General features: G+C 38.3%; 1 protein-coding gene across 1 annotated transcript in view; it reads left to right on the plus strand.

Moving 5' to 3' along the window:
• LOC124876793 (phosphatidylinositol-binding clathrin assembly protein-like) overlaps window positions 1–27,022 on the plus strand; it is a 45,901-nt gene that overhangs the window by 7,949 nt on the left and 10,930 nt on the right. The window contains exons 2-12 of the mRNA XM_047379801.1: window positions 5,303–5,445; window positions 13,957–14,032; window positions 14,391–14,493; window positions 14,580–14,673; window positions 17,618–17,729; window positions 19,715–19,821; window positions 21,136–21,177; window positions 24,190–24,275; window positions 25,990–26,092; window positions 26,529–26,662; window positions 26,771–26,868. Coding sequence (XP_047235757.1) covers window positions 5,303–5,445; window positions 13,957–14,032; window positions 14,391–14,493; window positions 14,580–14,673; window positions 17,618–17,729; window positions 19,715–19,821; window positions 21,136–21,177; window positions 24,190–24,275; window positions 25,990–26,092; window positions 26,529–26,662; window positions 26,771–26,868 — 1,098 coding nt within the window. The remainder of the gene's footprint in view (window positions 1–5,302; window positions 5,446–13,956; window positions 14,033–14,390; window positions 14,494–14,579; window positions 14,674–17,617; window positions 17,730–19,714; window positions 19,822–21,135; window positions 21,178–24,189; window positions 24,276–25,989; window positions 26,093–26,528; window positions 26,663–26,770; window positions 26,869–27,022) is intronic.

Genomic DNA, 27,022 nt, shown 5'->3' on the forward strand with positions numbered 1-27,022 from the left:
ACATCAATGCCATTTCTAATCAAGTTTTTCATTTATGATTTCCAGTGTTCACTTTGGGTTATCAGCAGTAACAGTTGGCCATCATATAATCAATACTGCATCACTTCCCTCTGGCTGTTTGGTTAAATCCCTGCCAATATTTCTTTGTGTATGAAAATATCTGACAGAAGGACCACTGTCATTTAGATTGAACAGCGTGTTGGCAGAATGAAATCATAACCAGCTACTAGAAAATGAACATCAACATTTGAAGTTTCCTGCAAAAAGTTGCTGATTAAAACCTGGAAGTAAATTGGTTTTCTGGATACCTGGAGATTTCACGCTCCTTACTCTGATTTTAGCCATGACCACCAGCCCCCGGGGAAATAAGTGGTGTGTCAGCAGCTATCTACTCGCTTCAGCTGCTGGTTGTCAACTTTGTCTCTGTGAGGCTGGTCAGGTTGTGCGTCAGAGCTTCAGAGCAGAAGGCAACTGCCCGCTTTAGCATGAAAAGTATGATATGAGCAAATGAGTAAAAACAGATGCCAGATGTGGTGGTTTCCATACACATGGCGCCATTTCTACCTCCTGCATTAATATAAAAAGAGGTTTTTAAATAATGATTTCATTTATTGAGGAAACAAAGCTATCCAAACCAAGTTGGCTTTTTGTGGAAAAAATAATTGCTCCCTTCCACTAATAACAAGTTGTGCTACTCTAGGTGGCAACAACTGCCATCAAGTGTTGGTGAAACTGGCAACCAGTCTTTTAAATTGCTGTGGAGGAATTTTGACCAGCATTTTTTTGCGGAATTGTTTTAAATCAGCCAGGTTAAGTTCATACTACAGCTTCCCACTTGGATTCAATTCCAGACTTTGACTAGGCCACTCCAAAACCATAATTTTAGGGTTTTTTGGAGGCATTCAGATGTGGACATTCTGGTGTGCTTCGGATCAATGTCTTGGTGCATAAGCAGCCCAAGACCAGCACACTTTTCTTTTTCTTTTAAATGCTCTTTAATTAAAACTACATGTAATAAGACATTCTTTTTACATAATGTCCCCCTTTTTGTCCTGTCAGTCCACAGAAAAATTTTCCGAAAGTCTTGGGAATTATTATGATGTTTTCTGGCAAATGTAAGATGGGCTTTTATTTTCTCTTTTGGTCAGAAGGGGTTTTTTGGTCTTGAATCTCTCCGTTGGATGTCATTTCTGCCCAGTTTCTGTGTTATTGTTGAATCATGAATTCTGACCTTGACTGAGGCAAGTGAGGCCTGCAGTGCTTTGGGTGAGTTGTCGATGTGGCAGGCAGTTATCAGGAGTGGGTGTAACTAGGGCTTTCCAACAAATATGGTTAATCACAGTTAATTTATGTTTTGACAAAATCAGTACTCTTTTCACACAGAACCAGGTTGGTTTGAATACTTTTTCCCTTAATAAATGAAGTACCGTAGTCATTTATCTTTAAAATTAAAATTTGTTTTATTATCTAAAACGTGAGAATTGACTTAAAGTAAAAACCGGAAAAAACTGTTAGGGGAAAATACTTTTTCACATCTCTTAATATGAAGAGATGCAGACATCAAACTGTGCATTTTGATCCAATTTTATTGACACTTTTATTGTATATATTAAAGACATGTTTGTTTTCTATGCATTCTTCCAGACGCTGAAGGCGTGAAGACCTTCGACTGATTTTGCCCTTTAAGCAGGGGATAAATGTCACGCCATATATGCAGCAGAGTGTGGCTGAGTTCATTTTTTATTTGGGCAGGCAAACACGAATGTGTCAGTAAACCAACATCCACGTTTTTCTTGTTATTATTATTATTTTAGGGTGTTGTTTCCGTGGAGGTTTTTACACTGCTAACCAGGGAAAAAAGCTAAACAAGTCAAAAGGCCCTGATGACCTCAGTTTGATTGTTAAACAATTTTGCATTTTCTCAGTATTTTAATTTCTTCCTCTATAAAGTATAATTTTAATTTAATTACTTCCATCTTTGTGGGTTGGTGCTTTCCTAATTATTGTGTTGTTGGAGCGATAAACTTAATTTCTGAATGGTTAAGTTATTTTTGTCCAATGCATCTAATAGGTCCTGCAGTGTATTCCTTCTGTTCATCGATTGCTCTCTTGCTCAGTTTTAAGTTTGCAGAATGTATGCAAGACAAAAACTCAAACTTGCAGATAATGTTGCTGCACAGAATCAACAGTCTCATCAAATTAGAGTCTGGTGATCATCATTTACTGTAGAAATGTATATAAACATAAAAAACTAAGTCAATGAAAACCTACAGTCTTTTCATTACTGTATATGAGAAAATTAGAAAAACACAATTTAGCAGACTTACACTGTATCTATTAAAGCACATGCAGCAGGAGAATGCTTTAGTGCCATTTTAGAAGGAGTCAGTACGTCTTTAGGGTTTAGCAGATGCCATGCATAGTTCTTTTGCCAGAATCCATAAAGAAACTGGGCCACAGTTCCTGCAGTCTGGCCCAGTTTTATGTTGACTGGTAAAATTGAAATTTTGTCATGTTACCATACAGGATTCTATTGGAATTTTATGAAAGACCAACACAAATCAGTGCATAAGTGTGAGACAGAAAGAAAAGGTTGCATGGTTTTCACATCTTATTTTGACAAATAAAAATCTGAATAATGTAGTATGCATTTATATTCAGTCCCTCTGAGTCAAAAGTTTATATAACCACCATTTGCTGCATTCACAGCTGCAAGTGGAGTGTGTCTCTACCAGCTTTACACATTGAGAGACTGAGCTTTTTTGCCCCTTCTTTGCAAAATAGTTCAAATTCAGTCAAACTGGATGGGGAACAATGTGCAGCGTTAGTTTTGTGCTCCACACAGAACTTTGCATCTAGGCCCAAAGGTTCAGCTTTGGCCTCATCTGACCAGAGCACGATCTTCCACATTTTTCTCTCTTATGGAAAACTGTAAATTGGACTTCTCATGGCTTTCTTTCAGCACTGGCTTACTTCTCCCCACCATTCTATAAAGACCAAATTTGTGGAGTGTCCAACCAAGGAATCTACTACCTGAGCTGTGGATCTCTACAGCTCCTCCAGAGTTACCATGGAGCTCTTGGCTGCTTCTCTAAATCATTTTCAGATGAACATTGCTCTGTGAGACTTTCAAAGCGTGACATATTGTCTTATAGCTTAACTCTGCTTGGAACGTCTCTGCAACCTTTTTTCCTGACCTGTCTGCTGTGGTCTTCAAGACGTTTGTTCACTAATGTTCTCCAACAAACCTCCTGAGGTCTTCACAGAACATATGAATTTATACTGATTTATACTAATTACGTGACTTCTGAAAGCAGTTTGTTGCACTGGATTTTGTTTAAAGACATCAGGTTAAAAAGGACTGAACGTATATGCGTGCCACACATTTTAGTTTTTATTTGTAAAACAAAATTTATTTCACTTCACAGTTATGTTTCATTCTATGCTGATCTTTCATAAAATCCCAGTAAAATACATTGTGGTTTTTTGTGGTAATGTGACAAAATGTGAAAAAGTTCAAGCAGCATGAATACTTTTGCAATGTACTGCATGTGATGGTTGTTGCAAAAGGCATTTATCAATCTTCAACTAATTTTGTCCCTGAATTAACACTTCAGGATAGAAATTCGAAATAGCCTGATGTTTAACAAACCTTTAAATATAAAAAAACCTGCACAACATGGCGCCGTTACCCCATTGAAATGTGTTTCACGTATCCTTGAGGTGGGAAATTAATACTCTAGACAGATGAATTTTATCTCAGCCAAAGTAACAAGGATGCTCCAGAGGAAAATTCCCATTCATTACTCACTATCTGTTCAAACATGTGTTTGAAAATGGAACAAATGAGATTTTGCCGCTTGCTCTATAAACATTTAAGTGGAATAGGTGGGAAGCTGTGCAGTGTTGCAGCTACATAATGGGGTTGTGAAAAATGTGGTTTTTGTTCTGATTCATCTGCCTACACACTTACTCTTATTAAAACCGTTGTTTATTGTTAGATTTGGTGCAGTTATTGAGTCGGTGAAAATGAATGCAGCAGTCAATGTGAATCCCAGTGACTCTCCTTATTCCATTGATTCAGGGCTCTGCAAAGACATAAATTTGTATTTTTTCCTAAAAAACTCAGTAATTTTCTCTCAGTAATTTAAAGCATTCTCCACATTTATTGGCACTTCTGGTAGAAGTGTGTAAAAAGCGTTCAAATTAATAAATATTTTACTACCACAGCTTAATCTTACGCTAAGTAATAAACATTTTACAAGGTTGGAGCGTTCAGAAAGAGGAATCTTTGTCTATTTTGGAAAATGTCTCCATAAACCTAAGCCCCTGCTTATGCACTCCGCTCTTCAGCTCACTCTGAGGTATTGTGTGGCATTTCAGATGGCTATGAAGAAAGGTTGAATTATTATTTTTTTTTACCATTTCTATGTTGATTTTGGCCAATTTTTTATAACATTATATTTCAGATAATGATCTTATACATTAAAAACAAGGACACTAAATAAAAATATAAAGAGTTTATGTAGGCATGAACTCTAACAAGATTCCTGAGAACTTTGAAAAGGAAACTGGCCCACAGCATTATGGATCCTCCACCATACTTAACATTGCACATTAGGAGTTCTTCTACAAATAAATCACCTGTTTTATAGCAGGTACACCTCAGATGTTTGTTGCTGAAAAGATCAATACGGGTTTCATCTGACCAAAGCACTCAGCGCCAGTTAAAGGCCCAGTAGAGTTAATGAAATGTCTTGTAGTTAAGTTTGTGATGGTAGGACAAAGATTTGGTGACTCTTAACACAGTTATGTGTGATAATGATAAACTGGTGTACTCTCCAGTTTATCATTTTTAAGAGTGGCTAAGAGAAATGGGCCACTATGCACTTTTTTTAATCACAAGAAATGGTGTAATAACTAACATTTAGACAGATCACCACAAAACATGAAATTATACATAAAACAAATGTTTCGATCACATTTTTATGACAAAAATTGTAAAGGGTCCCAACAACTCACAATTACAATCTGTGATTTTGTAAAGCAAATTATGTCTTTAAGGAAGTATTTTTCCCCTCACTTAAGATTGCATTTTGTTATATTTTTACAAAATGTTATTATGCGACTGCAATAACACATGAATTGATCTCTAAGCTTTTTACTGGACAGTGTAACAGTTTGAGGAAGGAGTGTCTAAATCAGCCAACAGAACCTCTTGGCCTCAGTCTGTATTTCTCTTCATTCTCAGATCATTTTATGGTGGATTGTTTTTTTATTTTTTTATTTCTGTGTCCATCAGACCTGATCCACTGCACCAATGAGCTGAACGTCAGCATCCCCCACCTGGCAGACACGCTGCTGGAGCGCACAACAAGCAACAGCTGGATTGTGGTTTTCAAAGCGCTCATCACCACACACCACCTCATGATGTACGGCAGTGAGGTAAGCCAAACATATCAATGCACGGATTTCCAAGACGAACAAAGTTCAGAACAGCAGTTTGTCACCTCAAGCGTTGAGAAAGAAAGAATAAGATCTATTACGTGTGTTTTTTTAAATTACACTTTCATTAAAAATTTCCAAACTTTTTGCACCTTTTAATGTGACATATATCCTGTTCAATTAGACTGAAAAGCAACAAATATGTCAGGAAAGGAAATGTAAAAAAACAAAAAGAAGTACAATAACCTGTTTGCATAGGTTTTCACACCCTTCAGCTAGTACTTAATTTAATTTGGTTTACACTTAACATCAGCTTCAGATAATCTGATCAACCCAAACTAAAGTTCACCTGTCCTTGTAGAGTCTTCCAGATTTTCATCCTCTCAGAGAAAATACAAAGGGCCCAAAATTATTCACAACCCTGGCATTCTTTTTATTTAGCCAAAAGGTTTCTTTCTGGTTTCAGGTATCTTTCAAAAAAACATCAAACAGTGTAAAAGCACTATCAATTTTGCAAAAAAAGAGAGTTATGTGTATTTATTTACATTTTATTAAAAAATGGAATGTTGGAAGATTATTCAAACCCTTCTTTATGATCAGTAAACATCTTATTAAACCTGTGATATCGACCAGTCGGTCATGGCAGATGGCCGCTCACACTGAGCCTGGTTCTGCTGGAGGTTTCTTCCTGTTAAAAGGGAGTTTTTCCTCTCCACTGTCGCTACATGCATGCTCAGTATGAGGGATTGCTGCAAAGCCAACGCCAGTGACGGTCCACTGTCTCTACATGCTCATCCAGGAGGAGTGAATGCTACAAGTCACTGACTGGATGCAATCTGCTGGGTTTCCTTAGATAGAAAAACTTTGATCCAATTTGAATAAATAACTGAATCTGACTGCACTGTTCAATGGTTAGGATTAATTGGAATGTATGTACCTGACTTTTGTGAAGTGCCTTGAGACAACATGTGTTGTGAATTGGCGCTATATAAATAAACTGAATTGAATTGAATATTTGAAAAAATTAACAGCTGGCCAAAAAAAGAAAGAGAAAAAAATTAACAGCTGGTCCCAAACTAAATTACAGATCCCTAATAGGCTGCCTGTGGTTCTAGACTGTGCATGTGCAGTCCTAGATCATTATCTTGCAGCAAGGAGAAAAACCAAACACCCCAAGCAGGATGTTTCTCATTTATTAAAAGGAGTAACAGGGTATTTTCACTACTGGTCAAATGTTTTAGATACACTTTCTCACCTAATGGGTCTCTTTACATTGTAGATTCTCACCAAAGGCAACAGAACTGTGAATGATTACACATGCAATGATATAGCAAACATAAGTTGTAATATAACTAAACATTTTTAATAATTTAGATTCTTCAAAATATCCACCTTTTGCTTTGTTCACTGCCTCATTAGCTTCATGAGGTGATCACCTGAAATGGTTTTTCAGAGTCTTGAAAGAACTTCCCAGAGGTGCACTGAGAGACGGCCAAATGTTAATATTTCAGTCATCACAGCAAAGGGTGGCAGCAAAGTTCAATATTTTGTTTCCTACATAATTCCATATGTGTTCATTCACAGTTTTGATGCGTTCAGTGAGAATCTATGTACAATTCAAATAGTCATAAACATAAAGAAAACCATTCAATGAGAAAGTGTCTAAAACCTTTGACTGGTAGTGTACAGGTGCTTCTCAAAATATTAGCATATTGTGATAAAGTTCATTATTTTCCATAATGTCATGATGAAAATTTAACATTCATATATTTTAGATTCATTGCACACTAACTGAAATATTTCAGGTCTTTTATTGTCTTAATACGGATGATTTTGGCATACAGCTCATGAAAACCCAAAATTCCTATCTCACAAAATTAACATATCATTAAAAGGGTCTCTAAACGAGCTATGAACCTAATCATCTGAATCAACAAGTTAACTCTAAACACCTGCAAAAGATTCCTGAGGCCTTTAAAACTCCCAGCCTGGTTCATCACTCAAAACCCCAATCATGGGTAAGACTACCGACCTGACTGCTGTCCAGAAGGCCACTATTGACACCCTCAAGCAAGAGGGTAAGACACAGAAAGAAATTTCTGAACGAATAGGCTGTTCCCAGAGTGCTGTATCAAGGCACCTCAGTGGGAAGTCTGTGGGAAGGAAAAAGTGTGGCAGAAAACGCTGCACAACGAGAAGAGGTGACCGGACCCTGAGGAAGATTGTGGAGAAGGGCCGATTCCAGACCTTGGGGGACCTGCGGAAGCAGTGGACTGAGTCTGGAGTAGAAACATCCAGAGCCACCGTGCACAGGCGTGTGCAGGAAATGGGCTACAGGTGCCGCATTCCCCAGGTCAAGCCACTTTTGAACCAGAAACAGCGGCAGAAGCGCCTGACCTGGGCTACAGAGAAGCAGCACTGGACTGTTGCTCAGTGGTCCAAAGTACTTTTTTCGGATGAAAGCAAATTCTGCATGTCATTCGGAAATCAAGGTGCCAGAGTCTGGAGGAAGACTGGGGAGAAGGAAATGCCAAAATGCCAGAAGTCCAGTGTCAAGTACCCACAGTCAGTGATGGTCTGGGGTGCCGTGTCAGCTGCTGGTGTTGGTCCACTGTGTTTTATCAAGGGCAGGGTCAATGCAGCTAGCTATCAGGAGATTTTGGAGCACTTCATGCTTCCATCTGCTGAAAAGCTTTATGGAGATGAAGATTTCATTTTTCAGCACGACCTGGCACCTGCTCACAGTGCCAAAACCACTGGTAAATGGTTTACTGACCATGGTATCACTGTGCTCAATTGGCCTCCCAACTCTCCTGACCTGAACCCCATAGAGAATCTGTGGGATATTGTGAAGAGAACGTTGAGAGACTCAAGACCCAACACTCTGGATGAGCTAAAGGCCGCTATCGAAGCATCCTGGGCCTCCATAAGACCTCAGCAGTGCCACAGGCTGATTGCCTCCATGCCACGCCGCATTGAAGCAGTCATTTCTGCAAAAGGATTCCCAACCAAGTATTGAGTGCATAACTGTACATGATTATTTGAAGGTTGACGTTTTTTGTATTAAAAACACTTTCCTTTTATTGGTCGGATGAAATATGCTAATTTTGTGAGATAGGAATTTTGGGTTTTCATGAGCTGTATGCCAAAATCATCCGTATTAAGACAATAAAAGACCTGAAATATTTCAGTTTGTGTGCAATGAATCTAAAATATATGAATGTTAAATTTTCATCATTACATTATGGAAAATAATGAACTTTATCACAATATGCTAATATTTTGAGAAGGACCTGTATAACAATACATGATCACAAAATACCCCTCCCTCACCTAGGGGGGCAGTTACAGGATTGGTTAACAATAAATCAACAAGCTTATAAGCTCAGCAACCGAGTGAAAGAGCGTCATAGGCTCTATGTTGTAAACACAAATGTTGGGGCTGACAGGAGACTGTGAGATGGGAGGAGTTTGTTAATTAAACAGATCTGTTATTCTGTGGCAGAAACTGCATAAAACCTTAAACAGACTTGTCTAAACATCATGAAATATAAAGAGCATTGTTTTTTATGTATGAAACTCGGTCTTACAACAGTTAAGGAAAATTAAATAATAATGAAATAATACAACAATTTGCAATATTCTAAAAGACTTCCTATAATTGCTGAGCAGCTTTTTGCATGTTTCCACTGGTATTTTCACAATTTATTTTTGGTGATTTGCTGCAAGTCTTTTTGAAGTAGGAAGGCCTCTTAGCTATCACCCTAATTTTTTGTTCCCACTCTATCAGATTCAACTCAGGTCTTTGGCTGGGCCCCTCCAAAATGTTAATATACTTCCAGTCAGCGAAACATGTTGGTAAAAATAAAATATTACTTTAAAGCTAAATATCTGAGGGGTATAAATAATCCATCCATCCATCCATCCATCATATACATAAATGGTAAAAGAGAAGCATTTCTTTCCAAAATAGCAAAAAGAAAACATCCGGGCCTGGGTAAAAATTTCTAAACTTTGTGGGAGAATTTGTTATTGTGTGATGAAAGGTGACTTGAGGTTTTGTTCATAATTTCAGCAACACTGAAGATTATAAAAAAGAATGCCAAACCCACAGTGAAACATGGTGGTGGTGGCATCATGATCTGGGGTTAGTTTTTCTTCAGATGCAGCTGAGTTCTGATTAGTTTCAACTGCCAGTCAGTTCCGACCCAAAACCCTCATGTGTCTGCTTCCATGCTGAAAATAGATTTTATTATTATTTTTATTAGCGTCACTGTGTGTTCAGGTAGATATCCTAAACAACAGAAGAATGAATTGATGATACATAAATTAAAGTTTGGGAAGGTCCTAGTCAGAGTCCAAAACTAAATCTGACAAAAAATCCATGGGGTCCCCTGAAGAGGGCTGTGGACAAAAGATGTCATTATGATTTGATACATTTAGAGACATTTTCCAACACAGAGTGAGCATTCAAGTCAAGATCTGGGATGCTTATAGGCCCCTATACCAAAGAAGACTGAACGCTGAAATTAAATTAAAATTTCCCTCAACAAAGCATTAGTTGAAGGGTGTGCACACTTATGAAGCTAGGTGTGTTTTTTAAATTTTTCCTCATCACAGATTTGCTTGTTATGAGTTGCGTTGCACATGGTAGATGTCTCATTAAAGGAGGAAAACATTTTAGATGATTTTCATTTCTATTTTTTTATGTCACACAAACCTGGGATTTTAACAGGGATGTGAACAGTTTGTAGGGATATATTCCCAAACCAAATTTTCAAAAATCAAATAATAAATACATTGTGTGTGTTAGTTGAGGCTCTTTAAAGAGAAACACTGATGGATGTTTTCTAGTCAGAGATCCCGACTTATTGACCTCCCCTAAAAAGCCTGACTTGCTGCTCTGCAGGTCACTGCAGTCTCTCTCCAGCTCTCTCTCTGTCTCTCAGACGGACTTCTTCCTCGTGTCCATCGCGGACTGATGAAGCAACCCGCTGACATTTCAGTGGCCAGAGTGATAAGTTGCCCCGCTCTGCTGCTAGAGCACGTTGAGCAAGAGGAAAACATCAAACACTAAATGATGAGCAGCTCAGATCAGATGAGACAGAATGGATGCAGCAGATATTACCAGGAGGATGATGACTCTCTAAAAGCATGCAAACAGCAAAGCTTTTAGTGACTCTAGTTGTGACCTGATGGTTTATAAGGGCTGCTTAAACTGTCTGAGCCTGGCTTTTTCAGCTGGTTTCACAGGAATAGAAATTGGTGAGGGTTAGTGACCAAAAACAAGACAGCTTCTTTTTTTACAATGAAATAAAATAATGAAAAAAAATGATTTAGGAATGTAAGGTTCATTTATTACTCCAACAAGCAGATGGTCAATGGTTTTAGAGGTTAAAATTGCTGCTAAGATAGAAGATCTTCAGCAAAATGTTGCTGCTCTCATTTAGCCAACAAAAACAAGAAACAAACAGAAGAAAAATCATCCCTATTCTGGCAAATAAAAAAAGGAAAAACCTTTGGTTTAGCTGCTAAATAACACCTCTGTACACTACATGTGTTTTCAACCCATATTTTCAACAGCCCCTACCATCTATATTTTGTTTTGACAGACTTTAAAATTATCTTTTGATTGTTTTATGCAGTGTTTTATATTTTTGAATGTTTGTTTTTGAATCCAGATGGCAATAAATATTTGTACTCTAATATTTGTACTAAAAAAAATTGTAAAAGCCTAAGAATAAATTAATCTTTGATTGCAGCAGCATAATCTCCTGCAGAACATTTTGGAAAGATCTGACCTTTGGTTTGAGAACATTTATTTAGTAGGAAAATTTCAGTTTTTCCATAAAATTACAGGCACCATGTCTATTAGCACTGCTGCTGCGAATACTTTGTACAACCCCTGTTGACAATAAGACAGCACTTAGTCTTCTCCTGCAACATTTCACCTGGTTGGAGTTTTCTTATGTAGACTCAATTTGGAGAAACGGAATAACGGAATAATTTTGCTTTGCAATTCAGACCAAGCCCCCTCACACAGCAGATTTCACGCATATAAAACAAATCATTTTAAAACATCATACAGTTCTGATTCTAAATTTTAAACCTCTACATCCTTCCGTGACGTTGTTTAGTTAGAGTTGTTATTTTTTAGATTTGCTATGATCAGTGCAGGCTTGTTATTTCACTTTCCAAACCCTGCAGGGTGTTTATTTTTGCAACAACACATAAGATGTTATGGATTTATTCATAATTCTGGGATGGCTTGTAGATTTTACTAAACATACATGCAGAGTTAAAACAACACTACTTCCTTACTCCATTGATACACATGCAACAATACAATACAATATAATAACATTAGATTAGCTTTTCTTTTCCAACATTACCAAAGTTCATTAAGTGTCTATTTTTAAACCTCTAATTAGCTTTTTCTTAACTAAACCCACACTGGGTGATTTACATGCCCTTTATGAATAATTAAAATGTGTTGCTGAGATAAAAAGGGGTTGCAGAGATAACCAGTGGAGGCAGTAAGGCTTTATTGTCTCCATAATTTTAGATATTAGCAAATATGCATGTGACACAGCAAGCCTGGGTGAACACACGTTAAAACAGGGTAAGTGGGCTTTTGTCCAGTGTAGTAAATGCTTGGGAGGGTAATTTGTCCTCTGACACATACAATCACCTTTTGTGTGAAAGAAAGGATGTCAGATAATCTTCGTTTTAGAGGCAGAAAGAGTCAAAATTCAGCAACGCACAGCTTGTAGGTCTGTGTACAAGCTGCCACTATCTAGATACAGTTTTTTTTTTTATTACAGTAGCTGTTGTTTTCCATTGAAAAAAAAAAAATATATATATATATGCCACTCCAACCATGATCCCACATTTGGTTGGCTTTAATAGTTGATAAGACACACTTGAAGAATCAACCATCACATGTACAGCTGTGAAAAAAATTAGGACACCTCATTAAATATTAACTTTGTTATTAAGAAATGTTCACATCTTCATGTCTAATCTCATTAGAATTATCTCTGGATAAGGAAGGAATTTAATTGCACTAAATTAACCTTGTTTCACTCATTAAACAAATTATATCACTGAGATGATTTTCGGAGCATCTCCCAGTCTCTGACATTGCACTGAGGAAAGTTTGCACCACTCCTTTGATATTTTTTAGGGTGTTCCTGCATACACAGCCTGCTTCAACTCACCCCAGAAGCATCTCAGTGCGATCAAGATCTGGATTTTGACTTGGCCTGGGATTTTCTCAGTTTTCAACTTGCTCTTGGTGGATTTACCGGTTTGTTGTGGATCATCGTCCTGTTGCAGGGTTCAGTTATGCTTCAGCTTTAATTTTTTTATAGATGGTCTCACATTTTTCTCAAGCACCCTGTGAGACACGGTAGAATTCATGATGAATTCAATGAATACATAATACGTAAGCTGACCCACTCCTGCTGCAGCCAAGCATTCCCAAACCATGACCCTTCCACCTTCATGCTTCACAGTCGGTATGAGGTTTTTTCCCCCTGGATTGATGTTTGGTTTATGTCAAGCATCTGCACTGTTCTGGTGTTGAAATATATATTTTTTTTATTGTAGAACCATGAACTTTTAAATAACAGTAGCATAAGCCTGCTGTGTGTCACATGATGCCATTTTAGGAATTTTGGAGACTTCTTGTAGCATCTTGCGGTCTGCTTTCAGGGTGAACTTGCTTGGATTGCCAGTGCTGGGCATATTGGCAAAATGTCCGCCAGATGATGTCGATGTTTTTCCATACATTGGTATGAATGATTTTAAAAGTCCTTACTTTTAATTCTTTATCAAACTCATAAGCTTCTACAGTCTTCCTTCTGAAGACCTCAGTCAGGAACATAACACACTAAATGTCGGAGTTCTAAGCATAACAACCCTTTCAAAATGATGCATAGCAACGTTCTCATCATGTACACCTCATGTAATACACCTGTGTTTCATTTTAGCATTTTAAGTGGAAAATAATTGTGGAGGTGTCCTAATTTATTCCTCAACAGAACTTTTTTAAAATTTTTTTATTAAGGGTTACTGAAAATTAAAAAATGTACAAATTTACCGAAATCATGAAATTACTGAAATTCCGAAATGTCAGTTTCTTAGTTATTTTTTATTATTCTTTTAAAATTTAAATAAAATATCAATGTTCCTAAATATCTTAAAAACCACACAGGCTCTTGTAGGGCATCCTAAGTTTTAATCATGGCTGAATATTATTATATTATATTATATTATATTATATTATATTATATTATATTATATTATATTATATTATATTATATTATATTATATTATATTATATTATATTATATTATATTATATTATATTATTATACAGAGATGCTTCTTCTGTAACAGCCATGTCTGCCCATGTGTCTCTGTGGACTTTACTTGATACTGTCAGGCAACCGGAAGAGATAAATCACTAACTTTGTCCTCTTTGTTTTGTCTGTTTTTCCTCCATCAGAGATTGATGCAGTACCTCGCCTCCAGAAACACGCTCTTCAACCTCAATAACTTTCTAGATAAGGCTGCACTGCAAGGTGATTTAATGCCATTTGACTGTTTGTAGACTCAGCAGTGCTGTATGTCTGACAAAACGGCTTTCTGTCGGGCTCTCCCTGGCTCTGATATGCCATCAATAAACCAGTATTCAGATCTGGGATTGAAAAAGGTGCTCTTTGTTTGATACAAGAAGGTGCTGAACATTGCTGAAAACTGAAACAGTGCTCAGTGTCTGATTATGTACTCAGTAGGTAAAGTAAGTGAATAAATCAAAAGCAGTTAAGAGCAAGAGCTAGTTTAACACAACAGGAAGTGGAAGCTGGTAAGAAAATGAAAGAACAATTGATTCTGCGATGCAAATAAGATGTAATCGGTCCGTAACTCTCTGCTCTTCAGGATACAACATGTCAACCTTCATCAGACGCTACAGTCGATACCTGAATGAAAAAGCCATGTCTTATAGACTAGCAGCAGTGGACTTCACCAAGATGAAGAGAGGGTATGCCTGTTGCACATATAAACTGATGATGCGCACAGTACATTTAAATGTTCCTCTTATGTAAGCCATATTTGTGTGTGTTTCAGAGCTGACGGTGTGATGCGCACTATGAACACAGAGAAGCTGATTAAGACTTTGCCCATCATACAAAACCAGCTGGATGCACTGCTAGATTTTCAGGTAAGTACACAATTTTTGTACACTGCCTTGCAAAAATATTCATAGTTTTTTATCTTTTTCACATCCTGTCCATAAACTCCCTAAACTTGAAGTGTAAAGTGCATTTGTGTTCAGCCCATTTGAGTAAGAACTCTGTAGACCCACCTTTTACTTCAATTACAGCTGAGTTATGTCTTTATCAGCTTTGCACATCTACAGGTCCTTCTCAAAATATTAGCATATTGTGATAAAGTTCATTATTTTCCATAATGTAATGATGAAAATTTAACATTCATATATTTTAGATTCATTGCACACTAACTGAAATATTTCAGGTCTTTTATTGTCTTAATACGGATGATTTTGGCATACAACTCATGAAAACCCAAAATTCCTATCTCACAAAATTGGCATATTTCATCCGACCAATAAAAGAAAAGTGTTTTTAATACAAAAAACGTCAACCTTCAAATAATCATGTACAGTTATGCACTCAATACTTGGTCGGGAATCCTTTTGCAGAAATGACTGCTTCAATGCGGCGTGGCATGGAGGCAATCAGCCTGTGGCACTGCTGAGGTCTTATGGAGGCCCAGGATGCTTCGATAGCGGCCTTTAGCTCATCCAGAGTGTTGGGTCTTGAGTCTCTCAACGTTCTCTTCACAATATCCCACAGATTCTCTATGGGGTTCAGGTCAGGAGAGTTGGCAGGCCAATTGAGCACAGTGATACCATGGTCAGTAAACCATTTACCAGTGGTTTTGGCACTGTGAGCAGGTGCCAGGTCGTGCTGAAAAATGAAATCTTCATCTCCATAAAGCTTTTCAGCAGATGGAAGCATGAAGTGCTCCAAAATCTCATGATAGCTAGCTGCATTGACCCTGCCCTTGATAAAACACAGTGGACCAACACCAGCAGCTGACACGGCACCCCAGACCATCACTGACTGTGGGTACTTGACACTGGACTTCTGGCATTTTGGCATTTCCTTCTCCCCAGTCTTCCTCCAGACTCTGGCACCTTGATTTCAGAATGACATGCAGAATTTGCTTTCATCCGAAAAAAGTACTTTGGACCACTGAGCAACAGTCCAGTGCTTCTCTGTAGCCCAGGTCTGGTGCTTCTGCCGCTGTTTCTGGTTCAAAAGTGGCTTGACCTGGGGAATGCGGCACCTGTAGCCCATTTCCTGCACACGCCTGTGCACGGTGGCTCTGGATGTTTCTACTCCAGACTCAGTCCACTGCTTCCGCAGGTCCCCCAAGGTCTGGAATCGGCCCTTCTCCACAATCTTCCTCAGGGTCCGGTCACCTCTTCTCGTTGTGCAGCGTTTTCTGCCACACTTTTTCCTTCCCACAGACTTCCCACTGAGGTGCCTTGATACAGCACTCTGGGAACAGCCTATTCGTTCAGAAATGTCTTTCTGTGTTTTACCCTCTTGCTTGAGGGTGTCAATAGTGGCCTTCTGGACAGCAGTCAGGTCGGCAGTCTTACCCATGATTGGGGTTTTGAGTGATGAACCAGGCTGGGAGTTTTAAAGGCCTCAGGAATCTTTTGCAGGTGTTTAGAGTTAACTCGTTGATTCAGATGATTAGGTTCATAGCTCGTTTAGAGACCCTTTTAATGATATGCTAATTTTGTGAGATAGGAATTTTGGGTTTTCATGAGCTGTATGCCAAAATCATCTGTATTAAGACAATAAAAGACCTGAAATATTTCAGTTAGTGTGCAATGAATCTAAAATATATGAATGTTAAATTTTCATCATGACATTATGGAAAATAATGAATTTTATCACAATATGCTAATATTTTGAGAAGGACCTGTAGAGACTGGATTCAACTATTCTGCTGGAAGGTGGGCCAGTCTCAAGTGTTGTGCATCCTCTAACAGGATTGTTCCATATTCAGCTGTGAGGATGGTGTGTTCAGGATGATATATAGTCTTAGTTTTCTGCCTCATGGGGTATTTTGCATGTAGGACCAAAGGTTCAGTTTTGGTCTCCTCTGACCAGAGTGTTGTAGCAAGAAATTAGCGAAAACTGGACAGGACATCGGCAATGGAAGCAATAAATATTCAAATAAGACTTTAAATTGTGCACTACACAAATTGTTCAACAAGAATAATAGAAAATGTTTTCTAGAGTGTTAGTCACCTTTCTGCCATTAGCAAAGCTTGAGGTCCTTCTCCTCCATTTTCTTACTGCAATGAGTCATGGGAATTACAGTCTTTTAGGGACAGCTTGACTTGATTTACCCTCTTAGTGAAAATAAAATCTGTAAAACCAACTCTTAATAAATCTGTTGCATACAATAATTACTTATAAATATAACTTAAATTGCTGTCTTTAGATCAGATATGTGTATAACCAAATCCAGTTAGACTGCAATTAAGATACAACACAGAGAACCTCCTCAGGCAGGTTTGCTGGGTCCTCTACCCTGTATAGGTTGTGACAACCTACTTCTTTGGATTAACTTTTTACATTTCGATTTCCTACCTGAGCTGTGGATCTCTGCAGCTCCTTCAGAGTTGCCATGCACCTTTTGGGTGCTTCTCTGAATAATGCTTTGGATGGCCTTGCCTTGGTAGGTTTGCCATACTCTTTCCATTTTCAGACGACTGAACCAAACCTAACTCAGCTTTAAACTCCACAACTCCCAGGTCTTCATGACGCTGTTTGTGTATTAAGAGGTTTTTATTTAAAATTATGAGAATAAAGTGGGCTGAACCTCTTGTTAAGTTCTCCAGTTGTTAAATAATTTGATGCACTCATTTCTTTCCACTTCAGAATTAGGTGCTACTTTGTGTTGCTTCATAATTTATGAATAAATGTAAGTTTATGACTGTAACATGAACATATGTGAAAGATTTCCAGAGGTATGAATACTTTTACAAAGCACTGCAGAATGCAGCAGTCACTGCAAAGACTTGACCCAAACTCGTGTTCCTTCCACCTGTCCTACAGCCAAACTCCAACGAGCTGACCAATGGGGTGATCAACACAGCGTTCATGCTGCTGTTTAAGGACTCCATACGGCTGTTTGCTGCTTTCAATGAGGGTGTCATCAACATGTTGGGTAAGTGGGAAACACAACAAAACAAACTCACTATTCATTCAATTTAACTTGATCCTTCTAAGATTACTGTTTCTTCTGCTGCTTTTATCCAAAGTTCAATTAGACACAAAACAATCATGTTCTTTCCTTCCTTTGACTGACATGAATGTACAATGTTATTATGCATGTTATCTTTGGTGCTGTTTTATAACTAAAGAAAGGGGAATGTGTTTTTGTAACATGCTGTTAGTAAAAGAGAGCAACATTTTTACATAATTTAAACTGTCATCTATTTCTTATATTTCTTTGACCCTCAATGTTCCATTACCTAAACCACTAAGGGAGATTAGTTGGAAAAAGTGTATAAGAGCTGTAATTTCCCATATAATAACATCATGTTTAGGAGGAAAACTATTATTTTTGTTCTTATTATAAACTAAAGTTAACCAATATAAATAATCTTAAGATTCCACATTGTAAGTTCCCTGTATCTAGTTTTGCTTCCTTTTTACTACATGGTCAATTTAGTATGTTTGTTTGTTATTCTCATCATTTGATAAAAATCTACAAAAATTCTGAAGATTTTAAGGGGATAATTTGGCTTTCACTGTAGTTTATTGGGATTTTATGTCAGACCGGTGCAAAGTAGTGCATAATTCTGAAGTGGAAAGAGAAAGGTGGAGGTTTTCTAAATTGTACAAAAAATTTGGAAAATGTGACGTACATTTGTGTTTCACTGAATAAAATCTAATGCAAGCAACTGCCTTCAGAAGCGACCTAATTTAGTAAATGGAGCCCACCTGTTTATAATTGTATCTCAGTATAAATCCAGCAGTTCTGTGAAGATCTCTGAGGTTAATTAGAGAACATTAGTGATCAAACAGCATCATGAGGACCAAGGAACACAGCAGACGGGTCAGAGATAAAGTGATGCAGACGTTAGGTAATGAAACTGTGTCCTAAGCTTTGAACATCTCACAGAGCACTGGTCAGTCTGTGATCTAGAAAAGGAAAGAGTATGGCCCAACTGCAAACATACCAAGACATGGCGGTCTACCTAAGGTAACAGGCCAGGCAAGGAGAGCATTTAGAGTGAAGAGACCCATGGTAACTGGTGAAGATGCAGATGAGAGACAACTATTATTCATGCACTCTTCATATTTGACCTACATGGAGGGGTGGCAAATAGAAAGTCATTGTTAAAAGAAATCCTGTTTGCAGTTTGCCACAAGCCATGTAGGGGACACAGCAAGCATGTGGAAGAAGGTGCTCTTATCAGATGAGACCAAAATAGAACATTTTGTCCTTCATGCAAAACACTATTTTACGGAAATAACGGTGAACACTTAATCCTTACACTGAAGCATGATGACAACGTCATGCTGTGGCGATGCTACTTTTCAATAAGGACAGTAAAACTGGTCACAGTTGATGGAAAGATAGATGGAGCTACATACAGGGGAAACTGGAAGCAAACCTTGCAGAAGCTGCAAAATACTTGGGCAAAGGGAATGAAGCTCTAAACATGCGACCACAGCTACAACAGGATGGTTTAGATTAAAGCATATTGATGGTTTAGAATGGCCCAGTCAAAGTCCAGACCTAAAGACAATTTGAGAATTCGTGCTGTTTCCAGATGCTCTCCATCCAGTTTGGTTTAGTTTGAGCTATTTTGCAAAGAAAAATGAGCAAGAATTTCCATCTTTAGATGTGCAAAGCTGGTGGAGACGAAAGACTTGAAGTTGCAGCATCAAGTGGTTCTACAAAGAGGACCTGAATACAAATATTTTTCAAATCTTTATTTGTGCTAAAGGTTTGAAAACCATGAATCATTTTCCCTTCACTTCACACTTATACACCACTCTGTGCTGGTCAATCACATAAACTCAATAGAATACAATGAAGCATGTTGCTGTTGTGTGACAAAACATTAAAAAGTGCTGTACCATATCTATAACTAGGTGGTGATGGTCTTGTCATTATTATTTTTTTTTTCTGCCCGACAGAGAAATACTTTGACATGAAGAAGAGTCAGTGCAAAGAAGCGTTGGAGATCTACAAGAACTTCCTGAACAGGATGACAAAACTGTCTGAGTTTCTCAAAGTGGCAGAGGTATCGTTTGTTTATCCTCCTCTGTGCTAACCTGGAGACGATGGGAATATCAGTTTGGAGCGAATCTCAGCAGTCTCCTCTCATCTGGACTTGTATACATCCACCAAATGTGCTTTTCTTATCTTCCCCCATGACAAAAAATAATTTACAGTGTTCCCCCCTCCCAAAAAAAACACCTTAAAACTGTTGAGATTTGCTCCAGACTTCTGTCACCCCAAGATTCTGATCTGCGGTCAATATTTACCCAAATGGACTGCAGATCAGCATCTTAGGGGCTTCTCTTGCTCAATTTTTAAATCTCTTTTTGCATCTAGATATTCTCCTGTTTCTCACAGTCTCCCCTTGCCCTGAGCTGGGGATTGTGTTTCACCAAGACAGCCGTTAATGGTTGAGTCTTAGTCTCTCAGAGGGCCACTCATGTACAGCATTCCAGCTGAGGGATCCCTCGTGTGCTGCCTGTTCAAATGCCTGCACTGCATGCCCAAGCAAGCTCTTTTCTATCACTATCTCTGTCCTTTATTCCTCCTCCTTATAAAAAAAAATATATCTTTTGTATTTAATGGCTGTTATCCAGTGAGCAGCTTGTGCCAGACTTCACAGTGATTATAAATAGTTTTATCCTAGAACTTTGCCATGCGTCATCTTCAAAGGCTTTCTCACTGCTTGATTTCGTTCCCATTTGGAAGAAGGTTTGGGGTGCAGCCGCTTGATCCAAAGAAAAAAGAAAGGAAAATAAAAAAAACGCGAACTAACGTTGACTTTAAGGACCCATTCATTTTATCTGTCTAACAAAATGTGTTTGTCTGTTTTGTGTGTCATCTGTGTCCCTCCCCCTCTCCTTCTGTTCAAAGTCAACATTAGTTGAGTGTCTTCCTTTTTGGATGTTTTGACCTGTTGTCCTCCCTCTCTCTCCACCCCGCCTGTTAAGTCAGTTGATGTGCTCCGCATTCATTTCCAACCAGTCTCCAGATTTCAGTGTGTGTGCGTGCACAAGTACTCTGTATATGTACAGCATATGTATATATAGGTGTTTGTATGTGTGTGCACGTGCCCTCCTTCCCTTCCTCCTCTGTTGTCTTTTGTTTGTTTTCTTTTTCAGCCACTGCATGATGTAATGAATGCTTGGGTTTGATTCTTCTTTCTCCCTCCTCCTCCTCCTCTTCCTCCTTCACGTACCTCTTCCCCTTTCTTTTCCCAACTCTATGGTCTGTTGGGTTTTGTTTTGGTTTATTTCTTGTTTCAGTACAACATTTGGTTTACTTTCATTTTGCCTCCCTCCTCCCTCCCCTTCCCCTTCCCTTTTTTGTGACACAGCAAGTTGGGATAGATCAGGGCGACAGCCCCGATCTCACACAGGTCAGTCTACATCTCATCTCAATCAGTCAATCAACCAGCCAGTCAACTAGTTTATAAATCCGTCCAGTCAGTCTCATAATGCTTCATTCTTTAAGCTCCCGTTCCCTACTCACCCTACAGACCTCCCTACACTGCAGCTGCCCCGTCTTCCTCCTCTCTTCTTCACTCTCCTTGAATCCTTTGCTTTGCCTCTCTTTCTGTTTTGAATCTAGAACAGAGAGGAAACAAACCTGCAAATAGTTTTGAAGCAACATTTAATTTCTGCAATTATTATCTGAGGGATTTCATGGTTTTTTCTTATCTGAATCATTGCAGAAGCAATTTTGCTCAAAGGTAAGATTTTTGAAAATAATTTAAGCAGCTGGATGACTACTTTTTTTAGTGTCAAGTGCAGATTTATTTTAGACGGCCATGACAGGGACACACAGTACCTTACAGAACCTTTTTACATCTTGTCACGTCGCAACAACAAACTTTGATCCATTTGATTGTGGTGTTATGTGACAGACCAACACAAAGCAGTGCATAATTGTGAAGTGGTAGGAGCAGGATACATTTCTTACAAGGAAAATTCAGAAAATGGTGTAGTGCTTCTCTGTTTAGCCCCCTTTACTACGATACCACAAAAACATCTAGTGTAGTTTTCACTATACATACTTAACTACACATACACACGTTCTGTGAGGGCCTCGGAGGTTTGTTACAGAACATTAGTGAACAAACAGCATCATGAAGACCAAGGAATCAGAGATGAGGTTCAGGAGAGGTTTAAAGCAGAGACAGGTTTTAAAACAACATCCCAAGCTATAAACATCTCACATAGCACTGGCCAAAGCACACGTAGTAATAAAATGTTACATATGTGAACCTACTAACACATGGCCATCCACCTGAGTTAACTGTTCTGGCAAGAAGATCATTTATCAGAGAAGCAGCAAAGTAGCTCATTGAAACTCTGGAGGAGCTGCAGAGATCTCCAGCTCAGGTGGAAAAATCTGTTTACAGCGAAATTTAGTTTTGCACTCTTAAATCTAACCTTTATGGTAAGCAGAAAGCCATGTTGTTTTCATTTGACCAGAGCACCTTCTTCCACGTGTGGAAGAACTGTTCGGTATACATGCAACAAAGTGTGGAGAAAAACTAAAACTATACATCGCCCTGAACAAACCATCCCCACCATGCAACATGGTGGTGCCTGCACCATGCTGCAGGGGTGCGTTTGTTCTGTTGATGAGAATGGATGGCGTTAAATACAGGGAAATCCTAAAAGAAAACCTGTTGAAGGTTTCAAAAGACTTGAGAGTGGAGCAGAGGTTAGCCTTCTGGCAGGATAACGAAGCTAAACACACAACCGGAGAAAAATGGAATGGTTAAAATCAAATCATGTAAATGTGTTGGCCCAGTCAAAGTCCAGACTTAAATTCAATTGAGAATCTGCAGCAAGACTTGAAAATTGATGCTCACAGACCCTCTGATTGCGAGCTATTCTGTAAAGATACATTTCAGATTTTTATTTTTAAAAACCAAATTGCAAACTATGAATCTTTTGTGTTTGTCTGTCACACAAAATGCCGGCGAAAAAAAGGTGGAAGTTTGTGGTTTTAATGAGACAAAACATGAAAGAGTTGAAGGAGCAGGAATACTTTTCAAAGTACTGTACAATTTGTCAAATTTTTTTCATTAGTCCTTCTGACATTTTTTTCTATGTAAAAGTCAGGGCCTCTCTATTTACTGAAAGCTCATTATACAAACAAGTTAACACAACCGTATACAATAGCCTTTTACTAATAAAAGCAAAACTCAGAACATTTTGTTCCTGGAAATAATTCTGTCCCTTTTCCTTAGCTGTGGGGAGAGCAGCGAATGGTTTTTAATTAATTAGGTTTCTGCAAATATGACTTGGATAGGTGTACATAATGCCATCATAAGTACTGCATAACATCCTGAAGGACTTCAACACAGCTTCTCCTTTTCGGTGGATGCATATTTGGTTGTTTACATTTTCACAAAATCAAGTAAAAAAACTGAAAAGGGTTTATGTAAAAAACTAACAACTTGCAGTGCTTATATGCCCTTATATGCCCTTATTCAACAACATAGTGAGCCATGCCTTTTACTGAGCTGTAGTTCTGTCTGTTTTGTTTTTAAACTTTTAGCATATTCTAGATTTCTCTGATGAAGGATATGCAGAATTTGCATTTTACTCTTTTTCCCCCTTTGAAATAAGTATATGAGAAGACATTTCTTTGCCTGTTGTGTCTGCGCTGTGTTTCTCTGATGCTGAAATGTAAAGCTTTGGGTGAAAACTACGGTATCACATGTGGTCCAAACAAACTCATTCATCATTTTATTTGCTTTCCAGTTAAGAGTGCTAGCCAGCAGCTCAATGTGTATACCTGGTTTTTCATCAGATCTTTACATTTGATTGAGTTAACTTGGTTTCCAGTCATTTGTTTTGCTCAGATTATTTGACTGATTGGTAACAAGTCTCCAAATCAAATCAATCATGAATTAACAGGGCTTTGCCCTAGAAATGGAATCCATGAGTTAACTCTTTTGAGCGATGATTATCTTTACATGTACGCGGGTGTAAGTGTGTGTGCTTAAGAGAGCGTATGTCTACTGCTGGCCTCTGCATGGGCTCATTAGATGGTTCAGAGATGAGTATGTTGAGTTTCTTCTCTGAAGCCCTTCAACAACGATGCTCTACTCTGTCCCGATCTGCCGGTTCTGCTGCAGACTCACTTGCATGATCCAGCAGCTAATGTGTGCATGCCAGTCAACCAAACCTGATGAAACCAATGCAAAAGCAGAACAAACGTGCTGTCGTAGAATAGAACATGAATATGAGATCGGTATCTTAATTTCGCTGCTGCTTTTTATGTGTATGTGAGATACAATTGAGGAGGCGGGGGGGTGAAAGAGAGCTTTTTACCCCACTTTGTCCCTGGCTGGGATTCTAACGTTTTCTCCTTAACTTCATAAATCCCTCCCTCCCTCGCTACTTTTTAGGCTCCCAGCTCCCTCCTGGAGGCTTTGGAGCAACATCTTGCTTCCCTGGAAGGCAGGAAGCTCAAAGATCTGTCTACTGCCAGCAGGTATGATCAAATGGACAAAACAAATAAGTCAGGTCTCCAACACCAGCCACTTTGTCTTACTTTAAATCTTTCATTGGTACTACTGCTGCTGTGTAAAACCTATCACCACTAACACTATTGTATTGTACTGTTGGTCTACAACTAGAAATGCTGCAATCAGCAGGATTTTTGTAACTATACCTGTTCCAAAATCAACAACTGAACAAGATCAGCAACTGAACAGTTCCAGTCAGAAGTTTATATCCGCAGTTCATCACCATGAATGTCTTATTCATTTATTTAAAAAACAGGATTAGGTGCTGAAGTTTTAATTTATTGTGTATTTTCTGAGGATTTCATTTATTAAAGCACAAAAAGTGAAAACCAACCGGCCCTATGTGAAAAGGTCATCAACCCCTATTTGTTAACAATCATGTTAGGAGCAAACTCTGTCAAACGAATGCCAGACTAAAATTATTTTCATTTGTCCAAGAAGTTTGCTTCTGTGAGAAAATCTCACAAAACAATGTAAAAGGAGCACCAATTTAGAAAAAAAAATAATTTATATGGTTTAATTTACATTTTATCAGAAAATATATATTAAAAAATATTTATACTGTTCTTAATAATTCATGACCATGTTGTTTCCACTGGCATTTTGATGATTTATGGTGATGAGCTCCAGTTAGAACACCTCTTTACCATGACCATAATCTTAATACTGCCTGCCAGAAGAAACATGGTGGTCAAATTAAAATATTTAGTTAAACCTTTAAATCTGCCAGGCGGCTGAATAATTTACCTTTTAACTTCATAGAGCAAATAATCTGATAACGGGTAAGAATTGAACGCAAAACAAAATTTGGCTCAAACAAAATTTATTGCATAGACATTTTGACGTGTGTAGTCATCTTGTGGAACAGCATGATAGGGGAATCAAACAAAGTATGAATATATTACGGATTTTCAAATGATACGGATGCTGTGCTCTTATTAACACAATTATTGTTATGTAAGATATGAATGAGTTAATGTAGGGATAGGATAATATTAGTTCTTCTTCGTCCCATGCATTTTCTGTACATGTTGATGCTTCACAATTTCATTGTATTATTTTAAATAAATTCTAATGCAATCTATCAAATGGCTTTGATCTGGACCAACGGGATACTATCCTTGGAGCATCACTAGTGTTGTACGCTCAGACAAGAGGAAAAATGTGAATTATTTGTGAACCGTTCGTTTCTTTCATTTCAAACATATATCAGCAGACCATAAATCACTCTGCAAAATGTGTAGTGTTAAGCCACATGCCTTGACTGTACTTCCAATTAATCTTAATAAACCCAATCCATAATAGATAAAAAGCCCTGAATTGCACACCCTGTGGAAAAATTGGTCTGTATTAGTGATTGATAATGGTTGATACCACTAATGTCTGATGGCAATCTATTACACTCATCAATGGTTTTTGAGCCATCTGAGATTATCAGCAGCTGATGCAGTGAAATAACCGCTGATGCCTGCTTTCACTGTGTTACTACAAATTTATTGGCCTCATCCACTGGCTGACGCATTAATCTGCCCTTTAATTGCATATATTATTAACATAATTGCACTTGGCTGCAAAATATCTTTTAAGAGATAACAGGAAAGTCACAAAAATTGTTTTATGTGAATCTTTGTAAACATATCAGGGCAACATAAAGAGATTAAGCATATGTCTCACTACCAGATCCAGCACCTTGTCCAGCGCAGTATCGTCTCTCTCCAGTGCAGGGATCTCTCTCAGTCGTATGGAGGACAAGACAGAGGACAACCGACTGCAGCAACACAAGGCGAGACATTTACAGTCCACCTCTAAACTTGAATGCAGATTTTGATGATACCTTTCCACAGCTAAATGGCTGAAAATGATGCATGGTTACAGCACAATATGATTGTGAGCATAGATTTTATTTTAGGTGAAAAAAGCCCTTAAATGCAAGTGAACTGTGAAGAAATCCATATGTTAGTCTCGTTGTGCTCCACACTGTTGTTAGAGTTGAATAGGCTTGTGCATTAATTCTGCCGTGCAATAAAATAAACTGCCTGTCTGGCTGCAAGCCCATGGTGTAGAGAAGTGCAGAGTGAATAGAAATGAAGGAAGTGTGTAAATAAGGCACTTTTGCAGCAGATTCTTTCTTTAAATAAAACCACAAAAAAATATTAACATTTTTACAAGCTGGAGATAAAGGAAAAGATATGCATATTTTCCTGTTACTTTCCATGCAGGAGGATGGTCACAAAGTGATCGACATTCAGACGCCTACTGTTTCGCCCAGCACCCAGTCGGTGGGGAGTGCCAACAGCAGCGGAGGGGCTACGGATCTCTTCTCAAACTCACCCAGTGTACCCATTAATAACCAGTGAGTCCAACTTCATCTTATCCTCTTACCATAATTTGAATGCCCAGCCACCATTATAAATTAAATTAAAAGCCTGAGATGTAAATCTTCACTTTTCTTTATTTTTAGTGTGCCAAACCTGACCAGCGAGTTGTTCACCCTGCAGTCCCACTTCACCCCCATCCAGACCACACACACTGTGCCCCACAACAACAATGCCTGGGGAGGTAGGACAGCAAAAACAGCCAAACATACCCTTGTAAACATTTAGGAAAGCATGCAGTTAAAGGCCAAATAAAAGACGTAAGACCTATGAATACTGAAAGTAAAAAACATAAATAAATCCTAATCAGCCCTGTTGGTTGTTTTTCAAAGCAGATC

Source organism: Girardinichthys multiradiatus, chromosome 11 (genome assembly GCF_021462225.1).
Source record: "Girardinichthys multiradiatus isolate DD_20200921_A chromosome 11, DD_fGirMul_XY1, whole genome shotgun sequence".
Lineage (NCBI taxonomy): Eukaryota > Metazoa > Chordata > Actinopteri > Cyprinodontiformes > Goodeidae > Girardinichthys > Girardinichthys multiradiatus.